This window comes from Rhopalosiphum padi, chromosome 4 (assembly GCF_020882245.1).
Source record: "Rhopalosiphum padi isolate XX-2018 chromosome 4, ASM2088224v1, whole genome shotgun sequence".
NCBI lineage: Eukaryota > Metazoa > Arthropoda > Insecta > Hemiptera > Aphididae > Rhopalosiphum > Rhopalosiphum padi.
Genome location: NC_083600.1, coordinates 3,997,248 through 4,015,997, shown reverse-complemented (window position 1 = coordinate 4,015,997; position 18,750 = coordinate 3,997,248). Strand labels below are relative to the sequence as shown.

Below are 18,750 nucleotides of genomic sequence, written 5' to 3'. Positions count from 1 at the left end.
CTATGGTATAACAAAAACTAAACAAATAAACGAGTCATTTATCATTTAAATGTCATGCAATATTTATTAAAGGCTATTGTTTAATAAGATAAAAATATTTTCTTTTTTGTGGTTGAACAATCATGATATATAAAACCATAAAATTGCTAAACATGTTTAAAAGAAATTACAAATATAGTAATTGTACTTAAAAAGTAAAAAAGTAAATCCAAAAAGAAACAGGTTTTGGTTTTTTCGACTTTGACCATTAATGGATGGTGACATTTTGATTTTCCCTAAAAAAAATAATTTATATTATAGTATTATTATAATACATCTATATAAATATTACATTTATTATATGTACACCTTTTCCTATATCATGACTAGCATAGATAAATTTTTTTTAAAAAGTAATTAAGTTTGAATTTATTTACTCATTACTTGTAGATAAAATCAATGAAATTACTTCACTTTTCAATGAGAAAATATTTTTTACTTTCATGTTGATTACAATTTTTAAATATTTATTAGAAGTTTTAATTATGAGTTGTTTATAATATAATAGCAAAGTATGTAAAAAATGTATAAGCACAGTTTTTTTTCTTTCACATTTTAAGTTCAAAATTGGAAAGAATGAGATTTTAATAAAGAATAACGATTTTAATCATAGTTATTTTGTTGTTGTTGTAATTTTAAAATATTATTTATTGGTGATTGAAACATTAAATGTACCTATATCTATGAATTTTAAAATGCAATGTTTTTGGCAAAAATTAATTCAACCTGTTTTATTTATAGTATAACTAATTACTTTAATAGTAGTTTAAATATATCATAAAATACTTAAGAAGAAACGACTTAAGTAAAATTACATTTGAATTGCTATGATGTTATATTAGTAGGTACATATTTCCTATATTATCTGATTGTTATAATATCAGTACCTAACCTACTTATTAGTTCAAAGCAATGATACAGTTTGCTTGTTTAATTTTATTATACAGATTTTAAAAGATATGATAGACAATAAAAATAATATTTAATTGTAGGTATCCAATTTGTTATACTAATCTCAAGTTTACATATTATATCCATGATACTACATGTATACTAAATTTAGATCAATTACCTATATTAACATTGAAAAAATACATTTATAACAAAAAATGTATGTCAATTTAATATAAATAAAGAATGCTTAAACTTTTTCTATGGCCTATGAGTATAATGTATACTCGTAGTTTATTAATAATTAATGAAGTTGCTAAAATGTTTAGTAGGTATACTACTCACATTTTGTTCCAAGATAATGATGGCAACAACAAGTCAATAATCGATCAAATACTCCACAGTCCCGAACAGTAGGTTCACAATTTCTAGATCTTATATAACAAGTATGTACAATGTAAGGGAACACTTCTATAACATAAATATTTTAACATAATTTAATATACATCAAAAATGTATTTATATAGTATATAACATATTAATAACATACCATGGTATTTCCTTTGACAACAACAATGATCCTCAATGACATCATTGGACAAACAATATTCAATTTCTCTTTCGGTACATTTTTTGCATCCGAATCCTATCACTATTAAGATAATTATTTAAATTACAATCATACATAGAGCAATTTATTATCAATTTTACTCAAATCTGGTACAAGATGTTGAATTGCATTTTCAGCACTCTCTAGAGTGACACTGTGTTCAATAAGTAAATGATCATTTGACGAATTTGTATTACCATTAGGAAAACTTAATACACTAACAAATAGAAAACTTAGCAATAAATACATGGTATTCGACAACTATTTGTAAATGAGTAATTCCATGGATTGGAATATATCAAAATAAGTGTAGTGTCATGGTACATTAAAGTGATTTTCACTTTTTATTATTGATTTGTCACGCAATGATATTTGAAAAACAATCATATTACAACTATTTCAACAAAAATGAAAATAATTTCTTTATAATATATTTCTTTATTTACATCAAAATACATCAATTAAATATTAAAATACGTTTAAAAAAAGTCAATATTCAAATATATATATAAAAAAAATGTAACAATGGACGGCATTAGTTGCAACTTAATAATAATTTGAAGTATAAAATCAGTTTAAAATAATTTTAATTTAATACTTAAGTCGTAATATTTTTGTAGTGAATTACAAATTTTATAAACTAATGACAGGTTATCTAGGTACATTTATTTAATCAAAAATAATGAAAGGATATAATTATACTAATATATTTCAGTTATTTTTGAAATGTGTTCCATCAACTTGGCTACCTACCAGTTTTTAAATAAAATGGAACACTTTACTACTGAATCATATTTAACTACGAAATAAATGTACTTAAAAAAAATTATTGATCAAATTATGAGATTCAATGAAGTATTAAGTTGGCAAAAAATTTTTGGTCACACTAGAGATTTTAATTATTTTATTTAAAATTAAAATTATATTATTAAGTAATATAAAAGATTTTTTTTTATTACTTATTACTTATTATTAGAAATTGTTCAAAGGAGGAATTTTTAATGATTAAGGCAACCTACATATTATAAAGAATAGATATAAAAATATTATATTATTTTATGGCATGTGTAAAAATTTAGCAAATTAAAAATACGTTTTGCTGATTAAATATTAGTGTCATCATAATATCATAAAAAAAGCTATTAAACAAAAGTGAGTTACGCCTTTTAATTAGTTGTATTACATATTATTGTGCATTATTAAGAGTACATCATTTAGAAATAATAGTATGTGCGTTTGGACTATCACTATGTAGCTATGGATTTATTTCCTATTGTCCTATAGAGACTGGATAGCAATATATATAAAACCTGTATCTCTCACGTGTTATTAAGAAACATTAATAAATTTATTTTTATTTTTTAATCAGTTTAAATTGTAAGCAGATATAAAAATATTTTAACCAGTCTTAGAATATCTAATTCAATTTATAAAAATATTGCTTAGTTTATTAAGTTTAGGTTCTTAAAGTGTGTTTAATTAATACTTAAATTTAAACTAAAGCACCTAATAATAAAATTAAATTATGTAATTAAATTGTAGTAAATGTTAACTACAAGAATAGTAACAATAGAGATTAATTTTATTGGAATAGACAATTGAACAGCGTTGTTGAAAATTGGGCAATAAGGACATTGACTACTACCACATACTTCACAAATATTCAACAAATATGTTGGTAAGGCGTCAAATATTGTTTCATTGAATCGTTCTAAAAAAACAAAAAAATATATACATAAATTTGAAATAAATTTTAATGATTTAAAATAAATAAAAACATACCAGGAGCATAATAATCATATACACGAACAGGCAGATAACGTGACATATTTGCTACAGGATGCCATCTTTCAACAGTAAATTTAACACAGGTTTCTGACTCATCCAACTATTAAATAGATAAAAAAAAAATTAATTTTTATGCTGCATGGATATAAAAATATAAAAGTATTATGTTACATAATCAAAGTAAAACAACAGCTTTCCAGGGAAAAATCGAGCTCTTTGTAAATTTCGAACAGTTCTTTGCAATACATAAGCGTCCAGATTTTGTTGTTGCACTATGTATCCAGTTGGAATAGCAACATCCAAAACAGCCAGTCCTGATCTAGGAGACTCATCAATGTAAGTCCATCTAAATTATAAATCATTTATTAATTTAAGTCAAACAACTATGTCTTTATTATTTATACTTTTGACAACTACGATAAGTAATATGAGACTGATTGCGACCATGAAAATCTGCACGTGTTACTATTCCAAAGGCTTGTTCAGGTGGTGTTGTTTGGAATTTTGCCACATCAACATTATATTGAACAGACATTTGTAAAATAGCATAACCTGAACCTTTAGCTTGCACTTTTACAGTACCCCAAGCTTGTGGAATCTATAATAGATGTAAACAATTTCAATCTTAGACCAGAATGAAACATTAAAAGCAATTTTTACCTCTATTTTTTGTAACTGAGCAATATTTGCACTGTTAACTTTCAATATTTTTGTTTTTCCTGAAAGAGCTGTAGCTTCAACCGTAACAGTTAATGTAAATACATCTCTCAGTCTGTTTCTGTTTGTATATTCAATTAGAGCTTTCATGGCAATAGCCGTATCTTGTGTGGAGGCCCAACCGCCATCAGTAAGTCTTTGAGAATTCAACCACTTAACAACATCGTCAATATAAGGTTCTTTTCTAGCAACATAAACAAGTAAAGCATATGCTGTTGTTTCTATGTTAATAGAGTCAAATTTATATGGCAAACGTGGTAATAAAAATGGTTTCTGATTCTCCATTTTTGTTGGTGGTAAAGGTACAAATTCTTTACCCCAATACATCAATCCACCTATAAAAATATTCAATAATATATTTTATTTTATCATAAAAGTAACTAATTATGCAAACATTTTGTAGAGTTATGAAAACTCTAGATGAACTAAAAATTGATTTGTTTACATTATCAAATTTCAACTTATTTAAAATATATTGCAATTTTTGCTGTCATATAGTAAGCAGTTTACTAGTTTTCATTGGTTTACACTTTATACTTACTAGTTGATTAGCATTTTGTTAGAAACTAATAATACTTAATAAAAGTATATGTTTAGTATGCCACTTATTGTAAAGCACACACACACACACATTGACAAAAAATTGTATATCATAATAAGCAGTGATGAATCAATTACTTATTTTTTGATAATGTAATAATTGTAGAAGTGAAAAGAATTTGTACATACGTAAGGAGTAGAGAGCAAAGAAAAAAAGAAAAAGTTCTTTCATCCGCCTCCATTTTAAAAAGTATTCTATTCAACTTCTCAATACCTAGTAATTTTAATATATAATTGAGTCTAAGAATATTATTTTAATAATAATTTTTGTAACTAATGGTTTTTACAGTCATTGCCAGATAAATTGAGGTGGCGGCGGCACGATAACAAAAGGGGTTCTCTGTACTATATTATTACCGAAAATATATACATAAAATATGAACATTTTAAAACTGATTTAACTCTAATAATTTAAAATCAAATATTCTGATAATGTTTTTTTATTTTATAATAAAATGGGATGCTGCCATCCCAATTTATCTGACAACGACTATAACCTAGTTTTCTATAATAATTTTATTTTTATTTTTTAGTATAGATTATAGATTAAAACGTACTAGGAAATATAAATTGTCATTGCTCATCGTTTTAGTATACTTTTAAATTCAGTGGTAGACGTAGACCTCATACTATATTTGTAAATTCACTAGTAAATCACATACTACATGACAGCCATAAATTTATACTAGTTAATTTATAGCTATAAGTATTTTATAGTATTTATTTATTTATTAACAAATGTTATAATTAAATAATTTGTATAATTGGGTCTCACCTGTTTACATTTTGAATAAATACATAAAATACTGTACAATAGTATATTATATAAATAAAAATACAAAACATACCTTCTCTTCTAGCATGCCTAGCTAATAAGGTGAATGCAAACTCAGCAAATGACGACTTGGTTAACATTAATGCATAAGTAACAAGTGCAATTTCATATGGTTCACCAGTCATATTTAATAAATTCATATTCTTTTCTAAATATTTTACAGCTCTACTTTCACCTTGAGCCAATTTGGAACCCAGACCCTATCATAAATTAAAATAATACAAATTAATTAAATTAAAATAAATATAAAATAAATATTAACTAACCCCTGATAGATCTTTTGCATTTGTTAATGTGATGAGAACTTGTGCAGTTAATGATATATTAGAAAATCTTTGTTGTCTATTTCCTCCAAATAAAATCGATCTATGCATGGAACTATTAACTTTACGATCAGGAAACCATGCCACATCATAAAATGAACCTTCTTCGGTTTGATGTTTCAGTACCCACATTAAAGCTTTTGAAATTACCTATTTGTTTAATCATTTAATTTTGGTATATAATTAATATTCAAAATATTATTCTACTAAGAAATATTTATTAATTACCTGTGGATCAATAAATATAAAATTTTCCCACTCATAAAAGTTTGCTTCCTGGAATACTCTAGCACAATATGAAGTCAACCATACACTTGGATAAGACATATTCCTAAAATTATAACTTTAATATTAGAAAAAAAAAATAACCAAAAAAGAAGAACCATACCAATCACTTCTGAAAAGACTAAACGATCCATCTTCATTCATAAATGATAACATACGCTGATATCCAATATTCAAATGGTAGAATGATTGCTTCTCCAGTGTTCGATCTCGTTGATTTGCATATCTCATATAAATTGTTGTATATAAATTAGCTGCAAAACTAAACATTGTTTGTTCAGCAGCATCCTGATAAATAAAAATTAAATAATCAATTCAATAAGTACTGAATACTATACTAATAATATGATGAATATATTACCATGGGTAAATTAAGCAAAGATGTTGCATTAACAGGCATAGTGGGGAAAATTGGCCCAACAACGTCTCCGACTAATGAAACATGAGCTTTGTTTGACCCATACACATAGTAACGATCTATACTGTATGGTATAATTGGAGTTTCAGTTACATTTACATGCAAATATTGGAAAACATAAGCTCTGTTACTAAGATCCAAAATCATTGACTGATGTCTGTACTGAGGCACTCCATCAGACTACAAAAAAGATAGAATTATATTTATGAATATAAAAATAAATGATAAATATTAATATTTAAAAAATGATCATACATCAACATGTAAATTTCTTGTCACTCGATCACTAGCTATTAGAGTGGTAGCCTCAATATTTATAGTAATATCACCAAGTTTTGTAGGTACCACAGGTAGGTAAACAGTTTCTGCATCTTGTGCTTTAATATAAACAAAAAATTGATGATCACCGTGAGATGTTCTAGGATTGTATGAATTTACCTAAAAACATAGAAAAAAGTTAAAAAAATAAGCATTTATTATGTTATAGATATTTCATACTATTCCATCTTCTTCAACGTGAACAAATTTATACGATTCTGAACCAAATAAAACAACAACAGCTTCAACACTACTACACATATAGTTAAAAACAGTAACACGAATTCCAATCTGTTCACCTTCTTTACAATGTGTAGGCATTTCAACATTCATAAAAAATGGTAATACTCCAACATACTGTAAAAAAATTATTTTTAATTAATAATATTAATACTATATTATAAGACATTTACTTACTTCAATAGGCTTTTTAATCATGCCAAAACCTTTAGAAGGACTTAAACTAAATGCAGTAATCATCCAGTTGGCAGGTCGATGAGGTACGTCTAAATCAAATATGAATCGCCCATGAGGTCCAATATTAATATCTCGCCACATCCATACATTATCATAATGTCTTTGTATATGATTATAACGGAACTTTCGAAAGTTATTAAATTCTGTACGGTTATACAATGGACCTAATACATACAAGACACAAAATGTTATACTAAATTATATTAATTAAATATAATAAACAACATAAGAATAGTTTATAAATAGTAAAATACTGCAATTAATTATAATATTAAATTAATTTATATACTTAGATTTAGTGTTTTACAACAGTTAAGATATGTTTTTATTAAAACTTAAAATTGATTAATGACTGTGGTCATAAACTAAACTGCATTTAAATCATAATATAATAATATTATAGTTATTTTATATATTTCAAAAAATTTACATAAAGCTTCATCAGTGCCATCATCACAATCAATATGTCCATCACATTTTCTATTAGCCAAATAACAGCGTCCGCTAAGACATTCAGCATAACCTAGAGTTTGGTTACATAAAGTCATTCGCCTTGGTAGAACAACATCAGTAAATACAACTACACCAGCAAATCTTAAAAGAAAAGTATTATTAATACTAAATAGCATAGATTTTCAATGATAATTTTAATAAGTATAAATAATTAATAAATGTAATAATTTAAACATAGTATTTTATTAGTTTACTTACTCGAATGTACGGTTAGCATCTATCCCAAAAGTAGATGATGGAAAATAAACTATTTCGTCCGGAGAACCTTCATGAGAAAGCCATGTGTGCATAATTGTACCATTTGTATCTTCATCAAACCTTTCCATTTTAGTCAATATCTAAGTTCCAATAAATAAGTTAATACAAAATCTAATTTTGAAACCATATCACAAATTTTACTTTAGCGTATGTTAATTCATTCCCTGCTTGTAAACTATAGAATGGATAATCTAAACTAGATAATCCAACATATGCTCCAGGTTCGCCATATACTGCTACTTCAACCTTTTCCCCACTTCTGCTTTTACGATTATTGATAAAAACAGTGAACTGTAATAATATTTTTAAATTTATGAATAATTTATTAATATAATTATTATGAAAGAAATTTAATAATTTCTTAGAATGTAATAAATATATATGTTCATAAGATTATAGTATATTTTATGCCTATGAAAAACATTAATATGCAAACATTTAAGCACAACTCCTTCCAGAAAATGTATGATATTGTATTAATATTGTGCAAATGAATGTAAATGCATTACCATAATAATAAGTTGCTAAATGCCAATCTCAGAATTAACTTGACCGATTTAAATACATTTTTTATTGGTAGATTCTTTAAGACTTTTTAATCAAATGGCACCTTACACATAAATTTCATTTTGGTTTACAAAAATCGAATATTTTTATATTTATGTAATTTCAATTAGTTACAAATTAATAATTATATTACTATTCAAATTATTAGCAATATAGAATATTTATCAACTTTTGTCTAAAGAATATATAACTCATTTCACATAAAAATTGTTTAAATATTTATAAATAAATATAATTTCTATGAGTACTGTTATGAGTTTTTTATTTATATTTTTTTAAACTTACATTATTTCTTGATATTCCATTTACTGGAAAAGTTAAACTATCTGCAACTACATCCCCAAATTTACCAACATGATACACCAGAATAGTAGCAGCTGGAGCCATTTCAGCGGATAAAGTAACAGCAAATGTTCGGATTGTTGAAGCATGAGTGACTTCATGTCCAGTTACTAATATCAAACCTTTTGAGAGCAGGATATAATCAAATGATTCCAAGTAGTAATTGCTCTGTACGTGGAACACTATAAATTGACCAACCTATAAATGATAAATATATGTCAATAAATATAGAATGAGAAAAAACAAACAAGATAATGAAACTGATAGACATGTCTTGTTTCTTTCACTTTGGGACAAGCAGTATTGTATTTAAATCCAACCATCAGTTACATTCTATAGCTTTTGATATATTTTTATTTTATTTAAAATATAAATATAAATAACAAAATAAGCTATACAATTATTTTTTGTATCAGAGTCCAAACATAAAATTGTATATCGAATAATTTAAACATTTATGATTTTTTGGTATTATTTCGTAACTTTGGTGATATTTTTGCTAATTTACTATTAAAACCTTATTTATTTTGTTTTTTTTTTTATACATTGTAGTTAAAGAAGACAGAATATGCTCAATGCTCATATGTATTGTATTTATAATTAATTCAACACTAAAGTACAAAATAATCATTTAAATTTAAAGTTAAAACATAATCTGTGTGTTCTTGTAGTGTTTTGTGATATTAACATTTTTAAATTTTAATACTTTAAACTTTAATAAAAAAAAAGAAAATTAAATAATTGAATAATATTAGATTATTATAGTATTAAATAACCTAAAAATAAAAATGCATTTATTAATTTATTTTATTGTTTATGTACTCGTATATTATAATAGTTTTTAGTACTTTAAGCGGCCGTTCTGGTAAATGCAAAACGTATACAACACTCAAGACTCCTAGTAATGTTTAATAATTGTAATTAAAAAAAACTATTTTGTGTAAAACTTAATTTACATAAAAACAATCATTGTTTGGTATAATATCATTTTTTTAATAATAGTAAGTTATTTTTTTTTTGTTGATTTACTGTTTATTTTACCATAAGGTAATGCCAAAAAAATTAAAATAGTACAAAAAAGTAACGATTAAAATAAATGCAAAAATACATTATTGGCAACCAATCTGTTTTTATGTACAAAGCATAAAAATTAATGTATTATATAAATTATATAGTGTATAAAAAATAAATATTGAATGAAAATAATACCTTGGCATCTTTAGTTGAAGTCCAAACTTTAAGGTGATGTTGGCTAGGCGAGTAATGAGTGAGTAAAAGTAATTCTGTTGTTGATCTTTCACCATACATATCTTTAAATGATGCATATATTTTCATTGATTCAATATCTTTCAATACTTCTGAAGCACGTTTATCATTTTCAAGACCTAATAAAGATTAAATAGAATACATATTTATTTTAAAGGTTTACACATTTTATATATATAAAATTTACCTAATTCTGTACGTAAATATAATTTCATTTCAAATACTCCTTCATGATCTGTTGACATTTTTAACATTCTTGTATCAATAGTCCTGCGACCACCAGATTTCATTATAACTTCAGCAGACATATCTAAACGACCAAGCAACAATCTGTATCTATCCAATGGGGATCCATCATGATGAGAAACTGTAATCTAATAAATTATATTTATATTTTGTTAATAAAAATAAATAAAAATACTTATAAATTTAAAAGAAACAATTAATATACTTACATAAATAGAAAATGGCATAGCTGGTTTAAAAACTTGTGGCGAACCACCCAAAAATGCAACTCTAACTGAAGAGTTGAAAAATCTTGCCGTTGAATAGCCTTCTACAATTTCATTTAGATATCTTTCTCCTACTGTGGCTGTTATAGTTACCTCAGTCTCTTCTAAAGTAGAAACTAATTGTTGCAACTCACTTAAAGGATATCTGAACTTATAAACACCATAAAACTGAAAATAAGAATATTTAAGTAATCATTAAAATTTAAAATTAAATGCTAATTCAAATTATGAATATTGAATTTTTTTTCTTAAATTTACTATATAAATGTATAAATTAAATACACTAACCCATTGTAAATGTGGTATTTGATTTATTCTTGAATATTCAGATTGTTTAGGATACCAAGAAGGATGCTCTTCATCCTGAAGGAAAAATATAGGTAATTTTAAATATATTAATATAGTTATGAAATATAGTATGTAGGTAAGATAATTATTAGTATAGCTTACAAAACTCAAATATTTTTCAATTACAGGCCCATCATAATTTTTAAACCCATTTTTAAGTGGTCGTATTGTTGCTTTTAAAGTTAGATTTCCTTTGACGGGTCCTCCACTAGTATAATTTGCCATTACATAGCCACTCAAATATTTATCCGAATCAAGAAAATAAGCAGCCATTGTAACATTAACCTGTAAAATGAAATAAATTAATAATTTAAGTATTAACTCTAAAACAAATATAGTATACCTCAAAACGGGTTTGATAATATTCTTCTACTAAAAATGTAACTTCTTCAATCTGCCCTTGAGCTACAACCTGAATGGTCCATTCTCCAAACACAGGCTGATCAGACATTTCATAATTTAAACTTACACATCCAAAGTTTGACTGCAAGTAAACATTTTTAAATAGAAAAATTTAAATAGATATTAGAATTTATATAAATAAATAAATACTTGTCTTGAAAGCCAACGTCTCATAATATAGCGATTTGGATCTAGGATGTATACATCAACAGGATTATCAAAAGCTTTTAATTCTGTATTAATTGGAATTGCTCGGAAGTAAACTAAAATTAATAAAATTAATTTTTATTTATATCATCTAAATTTAAAAAATTTAAAATCTATTCAAAATGTACATACCAATATCAGATTGTTTGTATATTGGTTTATCAGTTTGTATAAATATTGTCATAGATCGTTGTGAAAAATTTAATCGAGTTTCGTTATTAAATGCATATCCACCAATAATGCCATCGTATAAGCCCTCTACTCTTAATTTATATTCACCAAAAACACTTGTAGCTGGAACCTAAACGTAATAACATATAGATAACAGATGGTATTTTTTTTCAGGAATTTGAAAAAATAATCTCATATTGATTCTAACCAATAATAATAATGTTTCTTGGATTCCTTCTTTAATTAAACTTATGTCAGAAGCTAATTCAACTCCATTTCTTTGAATTGAAGCTCTAACAGAAATTGGTTGTTTAGCTTTATAAACAGTAACTGCTACTTTGTACACTTGTCCTGGTCTAACCATTCGACTCGCAACCACAAAATAATTCCTAAAAAAATAAAATATTAAATAAATATAATAATTATCCATTTTTTATAACCACTAAACAATAGAAATTGCTTACGCATCAGGGATAATTATGTTATTATCATAATTATTTTTCCAATCATATACATTATTGAATAATTTATCACTTTGCAATTTTGTAGTGCGTGAGTAATCATTTTCTTGAGAAACTTTGTATGTCGGTGAAAGATAATCTTGCCCCACACAAAGTTTTAAAATTAAAGTAAGTATTATATAAATAGACATCATTTTGGAGAATCTGAAAAAGTGATAAAATAAATTGGACTGTTAATTGTATTATGCCTAATTATTACTATGTTAACAGCTTATATTAAAAGATACATAAAAAAAAAACACAATAAATAATTAAATTAAGAACGATCAAAACAACCAGATAGGTGTATTCAATAACTGTATCGATTAAGCACATTTGTCACTTTGATTGTTTACTAATAGCTTGCTACTTTCAACTAACTAGCTCCAATAGTTCAACTATATATCGATATAGATGAATGTTAAGACTCTTAGTAGGTCCCTATCAAGAAATAAGATATTATAGTAAGCTATAAACACTAATTTATTAAGTATGTTAGTAAAATAGTAACTCAAAGATTTATCATATATGTTAGGCAAGTTAAAATTTAAATTAACACAGTTATCAAACAAAAATAGATCAACAGGTAGTTGGTATGTTGCAAAACTGCTATCATTATAAACATTTATGTTATAACAAATATATTTTTCAGTCGAAATTAAGTACAAATCATAATGAAAAAAAGCATCACATTTATAAATATGTGTATTGGGCAACTACACGAGTAAATAAATATGTGATTTTCAATATCTCTAGGACGAAATAGTATATATATTATATACTACAAAAAACGTGTTAAATTAATTTTTATGGTCCATTGACAGATAATCATAAATTCAGAGCATCAAGAATGAAAATTTAAACTATATATGCCTAACAGTTACAATAATATGCACCGTTCATTTATATATTTACTATAATCGGAATACAAAAGGTAAACGCCCAAACATGATAAATACCTTAGATTTAAATTCCATTAACGAGTTATCATACACTGCATACTAAAAGCACTAAAAACCAACACTTATAAATGAACCCGTAGGTCAAGAAAAAACAATACCACAAGATATCATTAACTAAAATAAAACTTAAAATAAAATTACTAATTAAGCGCAAAACGCACTGGACGGAAATTACAATAATATTTTATTTACTAACAAAAAATTTAACGTAACCTGTCACATACAGGCTAGCGTCCGGTGTAACTATTCAGTATTCAATGTTCATTGGTGGGTGGCCCCGCCCCGATGATCAGGTGAATATTTTGATAACAAAATGAAATAAAATACTCGCGCAGCGGTCTCTAGTGAATTATTTCTAACAGTCTTTCATATTTGGATACACAAACGACACTAACAGATCCTGTTACTTCATAGTTAATTTTCATAAAAATTAGAGATCTCTTATTTAAAAATTAAAATTTATTAATCTCATGTTAATTTTATTCACGCGATGCATACCATTGATTTTATGACCCTCCCCAAAGTACCAACTATGTAGATGAATTTTCCTTATCAAAGATGGGCTGAAGACAAATATCAAAGCATTATTACTACTCCAAAACGTGATGACAGACATAAAAATAATAATAAAAAAAAAAACATTCATCATTGTAAAATCAAAACATTTCTCACTTCGTTCAGAATCTAAAATTTAAATAAATAATTGTTAAATATTTCAATTTAAATGTTTAAAAGCATTTTAATAAATATAAAACATTTAATATTGAATTACCGTTAACAATTAATATTTTATCAATTTATTAAACTATATATTAAACGAACACAATTTATTATTATTCAATGTTAAAAATTAATCATGATTTAATTTTTAAAATATATTATTTAATATATAATAAAAACTCAAATTGTATTAGATATATTAATTATATACACGAGTAGGCGGTGATTTTTTTTTCAGTTTTCAACAAAGAATTAATAGGTGTATCATAAAAAATATGCTCACAATACACATATTATATTATATATGACTATATTATAGTCGTGCTGTGCATTGTGCAATTGTGCATATACATACATATATATACCGCATATATACCACATATATCTTGCATAATATACAAAATATATTGTATATTTGTGGTGTTTACTTAATTTATTAAAATAGTAGAGCAATGAGCGAAGAACATATTGCGTATCTATTATACGTTATAACTTATAATACAATAATAATTAAAATACAATTTCGAGATCTGTATGAAAAGTAATATAATCATAAACCAAATTACCATAATCAATATAGATAATATAATATATCGATGAATAATAGTGTTGGGAAAAATAAACGGGACGGAAAAATCCTAAAGTCGGTCGTGATTAGAACTGATGAACATATACTGATATATTTTGCTGGTTTGTAAAAATTAATAAACAACGCTGTGCTCGTCGCCTGGGTGATTTTCGAAATCATCTGCCACGGCAGTGAGCGACGATGATATTCTAAACAATTTTATTTGTCAATCTAAATCCCAAGACGTGTACACAACTGCACATTTACACATAGAAAAATGGCCTCTCAAATCGGCGAAATCAACACGACCCTAGCGTTCTTGGACTACGCATTCCAGGAACTCCAGACCATCACAGACCAGATCGTAGCAATCGAAAACGCCTCGAACGAAGCTGGCGAATCAGGGAACTTGTTAGCGGACTTGTCAGCTTCATTCAAGGCGTTTTCGATTGCTACGATCTGGTCCATGGAACGAGTTCGCTGACTTAGTGATTCGCGATGTCGTCAAATGTTCTCTGTTGTTGTCGGTGTGCGGACCGCCGGCTGATGTCGCCCGATATCGCGCTGCTGCAGGACGTCATCGATACCTCTTGGTGCATCAGGAACGCCTGCCGTAGTCGACGAAGACCGCTGCGTGGTCTCGGAGCCGGCCAAGGGTCCTGAAGTCAGGAATAGTTTTGGTGAACTTGTGGGTTGGCTTCAGCCGAATGTGACACCCACACGTAACACGCCGTTTTGGGCATTTATGGGATTATTTTGGGATTATGAGCTTGTCAGCGTAAATCACAATAAATACATTTCAATAATTGAGCACCACTAGCATCTGCAACATGATTATTTTCCAGTTCTTTATTTTCTGAAATTATCGACGTCGACCTTGATATGAGAGTACAAGTGAATTTAACTTTTCTTTCTAATTTACTCTCAGGTAAAATTGACTCCCTAGATCCCCTTTCTTGCATCGATTTAAATATATTCCTAATTGGCTAAATGTAATAATAATTATCGGTTTTATATTCCTTTTTGTAACACAAACTATACTGCTAATGAGCCACTTACAAGAATGATGAAAATTGTCAATACTGAACCGACTCAATCTTCTAATTAACTTTCTGTATTTTATTATACATAATTTATGATTTCTTTGTTATTCATTATATATTTTTCTTATTTTGTTATTTAATTTATCTTTTAATTGTATTTTAATATTTCAACTATTAAACGTTATACTTGTAATGTAACCATTACTAGTATTGAATACCAGCACGTATTTTTAATAAATAAATAAATATATAGTTCGATATATGTTGTGAATAATTAATAAAAGTTTTAAAAAAAAGGGGAGTTAAGAGGCTTTTGATGATAATTATAATATTAATAATAATGTATTTGTTTGAACTTTAAATTAGAGGGTATAATATTATTTATCTTTCCTATTTTGTATATTTTTATTTTTAATTACTCCTATAAAAGTATTAATTACCTCGAAATAATTTCAAATACTACGGAAATAATATATTATATACAAACATCTAATAAAATTTATAACCTTTTTAAAAATATACTTTCATAACTTAAATGTCAAATAATTGTATTTCCATAATAATTATTTTAATTTTGTGAATAAAATACCATGGTATTATTGCCATGGCACATATTGTGTATTTTAGATATTTACCTGCAGCATCTATCGGGCGGTGTAATGTTATGACGTCACGCGTAGAATAAATTGACATTTAAACCAAGTCTGTATTAGTTATTACTCTTGGACGAGGAAAACTTGCCCAATTAATTTATTAATATATACATCATCAATATAAAAACAACTACAATAATGCAATATAAATTTGTGGTATGTATAGTAAGAAACTATGAAATAATAGTGTTTATTTAAACGTATTTTATAGATTCTACTAAAAATAAACATGAACTAAATGCAAAATATTATATTTTTTAGTTTCAGATAATATTGTTCTGCCAAAAGGAACCACGTGTTACTTATGTCCATTAGCCACTCATCGTGATTCGGTTTCGTATCCATATCCTAATAGTTTTGATCCGGAAAATTTCAGTGCTGAAAATATTGCAAAACGCCATAAATATAGTTTTATAGGTTTTAGCGGTGGCCCAAGAGGTTGTATAGGTAAGAAATCATAAGGAAACATCTAAGACAATTTGATCCGTATTTGAACGTATTTTATCTAACTATATGTATCTACTATCTATAGGATCTAAGTATGCTATGCTGTCAATGAAAGTTCTGGTATCTACATTCTTGCGAAACTTCAGTGTCCACACGGATTATACATTTAACGACATCAAATTAAAATTAGATTTGTTATTGAGAAGTGTTAATGGTTATCCTGTAACTATTCGAACAAGAAATAGGAGACCAATAAATAAATAAAATTAGAATATGTTTAAATGACTAATTATAATACAATTTATTACTATATTAATGTAATTCTATTTTTTAAACGATACATTTTTAGAAACTTTTTCTTCTGAACATATTATGTATTTATAAAGTTCTTTTTTAATTTTTGACTTTAAGACATGTGATATACGACAGATGCGATTTTAATTCCATATTATATTAAATTTACTATGTTTTTCGTAATTTCATAACATAAATTTATTTGCCTAACCTTACTCTCTCACATTAAAAATACTACAATTTTGCAATCAATTAGCACAACTGTTATTGTAATGTACTGAATAAATACGAATTATGTATTACGGTTTACGCAGATTCTGAAATTAATGCAAACAAAGTATTTATACTATTATTTTTAGAAACTTAACTAATACAGTATTAGTTAAATACATATTTCAAATAAAACTCATATATTTTATTTATGATTTAAAAACTTACAACTGTTTAATTTCACATAAGAGAAATAACAAATTATTTAAATTTAGTTAATATAATATATAGCCACCTTTAATAAAGAGGCTGCTGACTGGTGACTGCCGAATTTGTCTTGCACTAGTGTTGTCGGCGTTATACGCGGTGTGCAGTCTGTGCAGATAATGCAAGGAAACGAATCCAATATTACAAAACATAATATTATGCTACCGGAAATAAATAAGTCAACTATTTAAATATAAGCTAATATTAGTTATATAGTTTATAGTCATTAAAAATTATATAATATAGAGAATACTGAATAGTGATTAATATAAAATTAGTCTCTTGTTAATTTCACATATTTCCTAGTTACTATTCATTATCATAATACATAGATTATGAGTGGGAAAGGTGGGTGTAATTAAATACAGATAAATGCTTAAATAGATATTAGGAAAAAATTTAAATTGAAGCCTCAAGTCATGATACTAATTAACGGTCATAGATCGTCGATCTCTAAACATGAGTACATTTTATTCTGATTCACTTACATCTACGTAATATATTATAGTATTATACATATATTACGTATTTACGTAGATGTATTAGAATATATAATATATTGTGTACCATAACCATACGCCTAACACCTGTTAGTAAAAGTTATGGTGTGACCATGACCTTGTATTTATAAGCTACTATTATGTAACCCAAAACACTAATAATTATTTTCACGATAATCCCCACATTTTCAATAGTGATCCACTATCGATTATAATTAACTCTTTTGTTTAAAATTTATAATTTTACTGTGAGAGTTGAAAATTAAATAAATATCTATACCCAGTACTCATTGTACCCACTTTCTGACTGAATAATATTAAGCAAACATAAAAAAGCTACAAATACAATACATTTAATTTGTAAATAATTGTAATTGTACCTAATAAATTGCATTATATATTTTATTCTGTGTGTAACTAATATAGCTACCAAATGTAATTAATAATGAAAACACTGGTTTCTATAACGTTATTATATTTGCGTTTTTTTCGAATTATCTAATATTCTTTGAATGCTGTGAGGCCATTAATTAAAACTCGTGACTAATAATCACGGTCAGTCAAATATAGCTGAAATTATGAACAAAATTAGTATTCTAAAATAATATTATAATTATTAATTTATCAGATACCTATTACCTAATTCACATAGATCGTAAAAATCGTTAATTGGTATTAATTATTTTTAGATTTCGGAAC

General features: G+C 26.1%; 3 protein-coding genes across 3 annotated transcripts; 1 reads left to right on the top strand and 2 right to left on the bottom strand.

Moving 5' to 3' along the window:
* Positions 1-44: 44 nt before the first annotated feature.
* On the bottom strand, positions 45-1,915 carry LOC132930851 (uncharacterized). Its single transcript, XM_060996930.1, has 4 exons — positions 1,642-1,915; positions 1,481-1,582; positions 1,276-1,401; positions 45-275 (listed from the first exon to the last, which is right to left on the bottom strand). Exons 1-4 carry the CDS (start codon positions 1,787-1,789, stop codon positions 157-159), a joined length of 495 nt encoding a protein of 164 aa, XP_060852913.1. The 5' UTR covers positions 1,790-1,915; the 3' UTR covers positions 45-156.
* Positions 1,916-1,958: 43 nt separating this feature from the next.
* On the bottom strand, positions 1,959-13,587 carry LOC132930848 (CD109 antigen). The gene is made up of 28 exons (XM_060996928.1): positions 13,347-13,587; positions 12,352-12,552; positions 12,096-12,276; positions 11,849-12,017; positions 11,660-11,772; positions 11,451-11,591; positions 11,210-11,392; positions 11,048-11,122; positions 10,703-10,927; positions 10,435-10,621; positions 10,191-10,366; positions 8,925-9,179; positions 8,214-8,363; positions 8,013-8,152; positions 7,732-7,895; positions 7,242-7,465; positions 7,005-7,181; positions 6,762-6,944; positions 6,450-6,686; positions 6,192-6,376; positions 6,032-6,134; positions 5,747-5,953; positions 5,494-5,680; positions 3,989-4,380; positions 3,733-3,926; positions 3,500-3,674; positions 3,323-3,428; positions 1,959-3,251 (listed from the first exon to the last, which is right to left on the bottom strand). The coding sequence occupies exons 2-28, from the start codon at positions 12,540-12,542 to the stop codon at positions 3,064-3,066; spliced, it is 4,908 nt and encodes a 1,635-aa protein (XP_060852911.1). The 5' UTR covers positions 12,543-12,552; positions 13,347-13,587; the 3' UTR covers positions 1,959-3,063.
* Positions 13,588-15,519: 1,932 nt separating this feature from the next.
* Positions 15,520-17,383, top strand: LOC132928684 (cytochrome P450 4g1-like). The gene is made up of 3 exons (XM_060993521.1): positions 15,520-15,565; positions 16,568-16,780; positions 16,866-17,383. Exons 1-3 carry the CDS (start codon positions 15,520-15,522, stop codon positions 17,042-17,044), a joined length of 438 nt encoding a protein of 145 aa, XP_060849504.1. The 3' UTR covers positions 17,045-17,383.
* Positions 17,384-18,750: the final 1,367 nt, after the last annotated feature.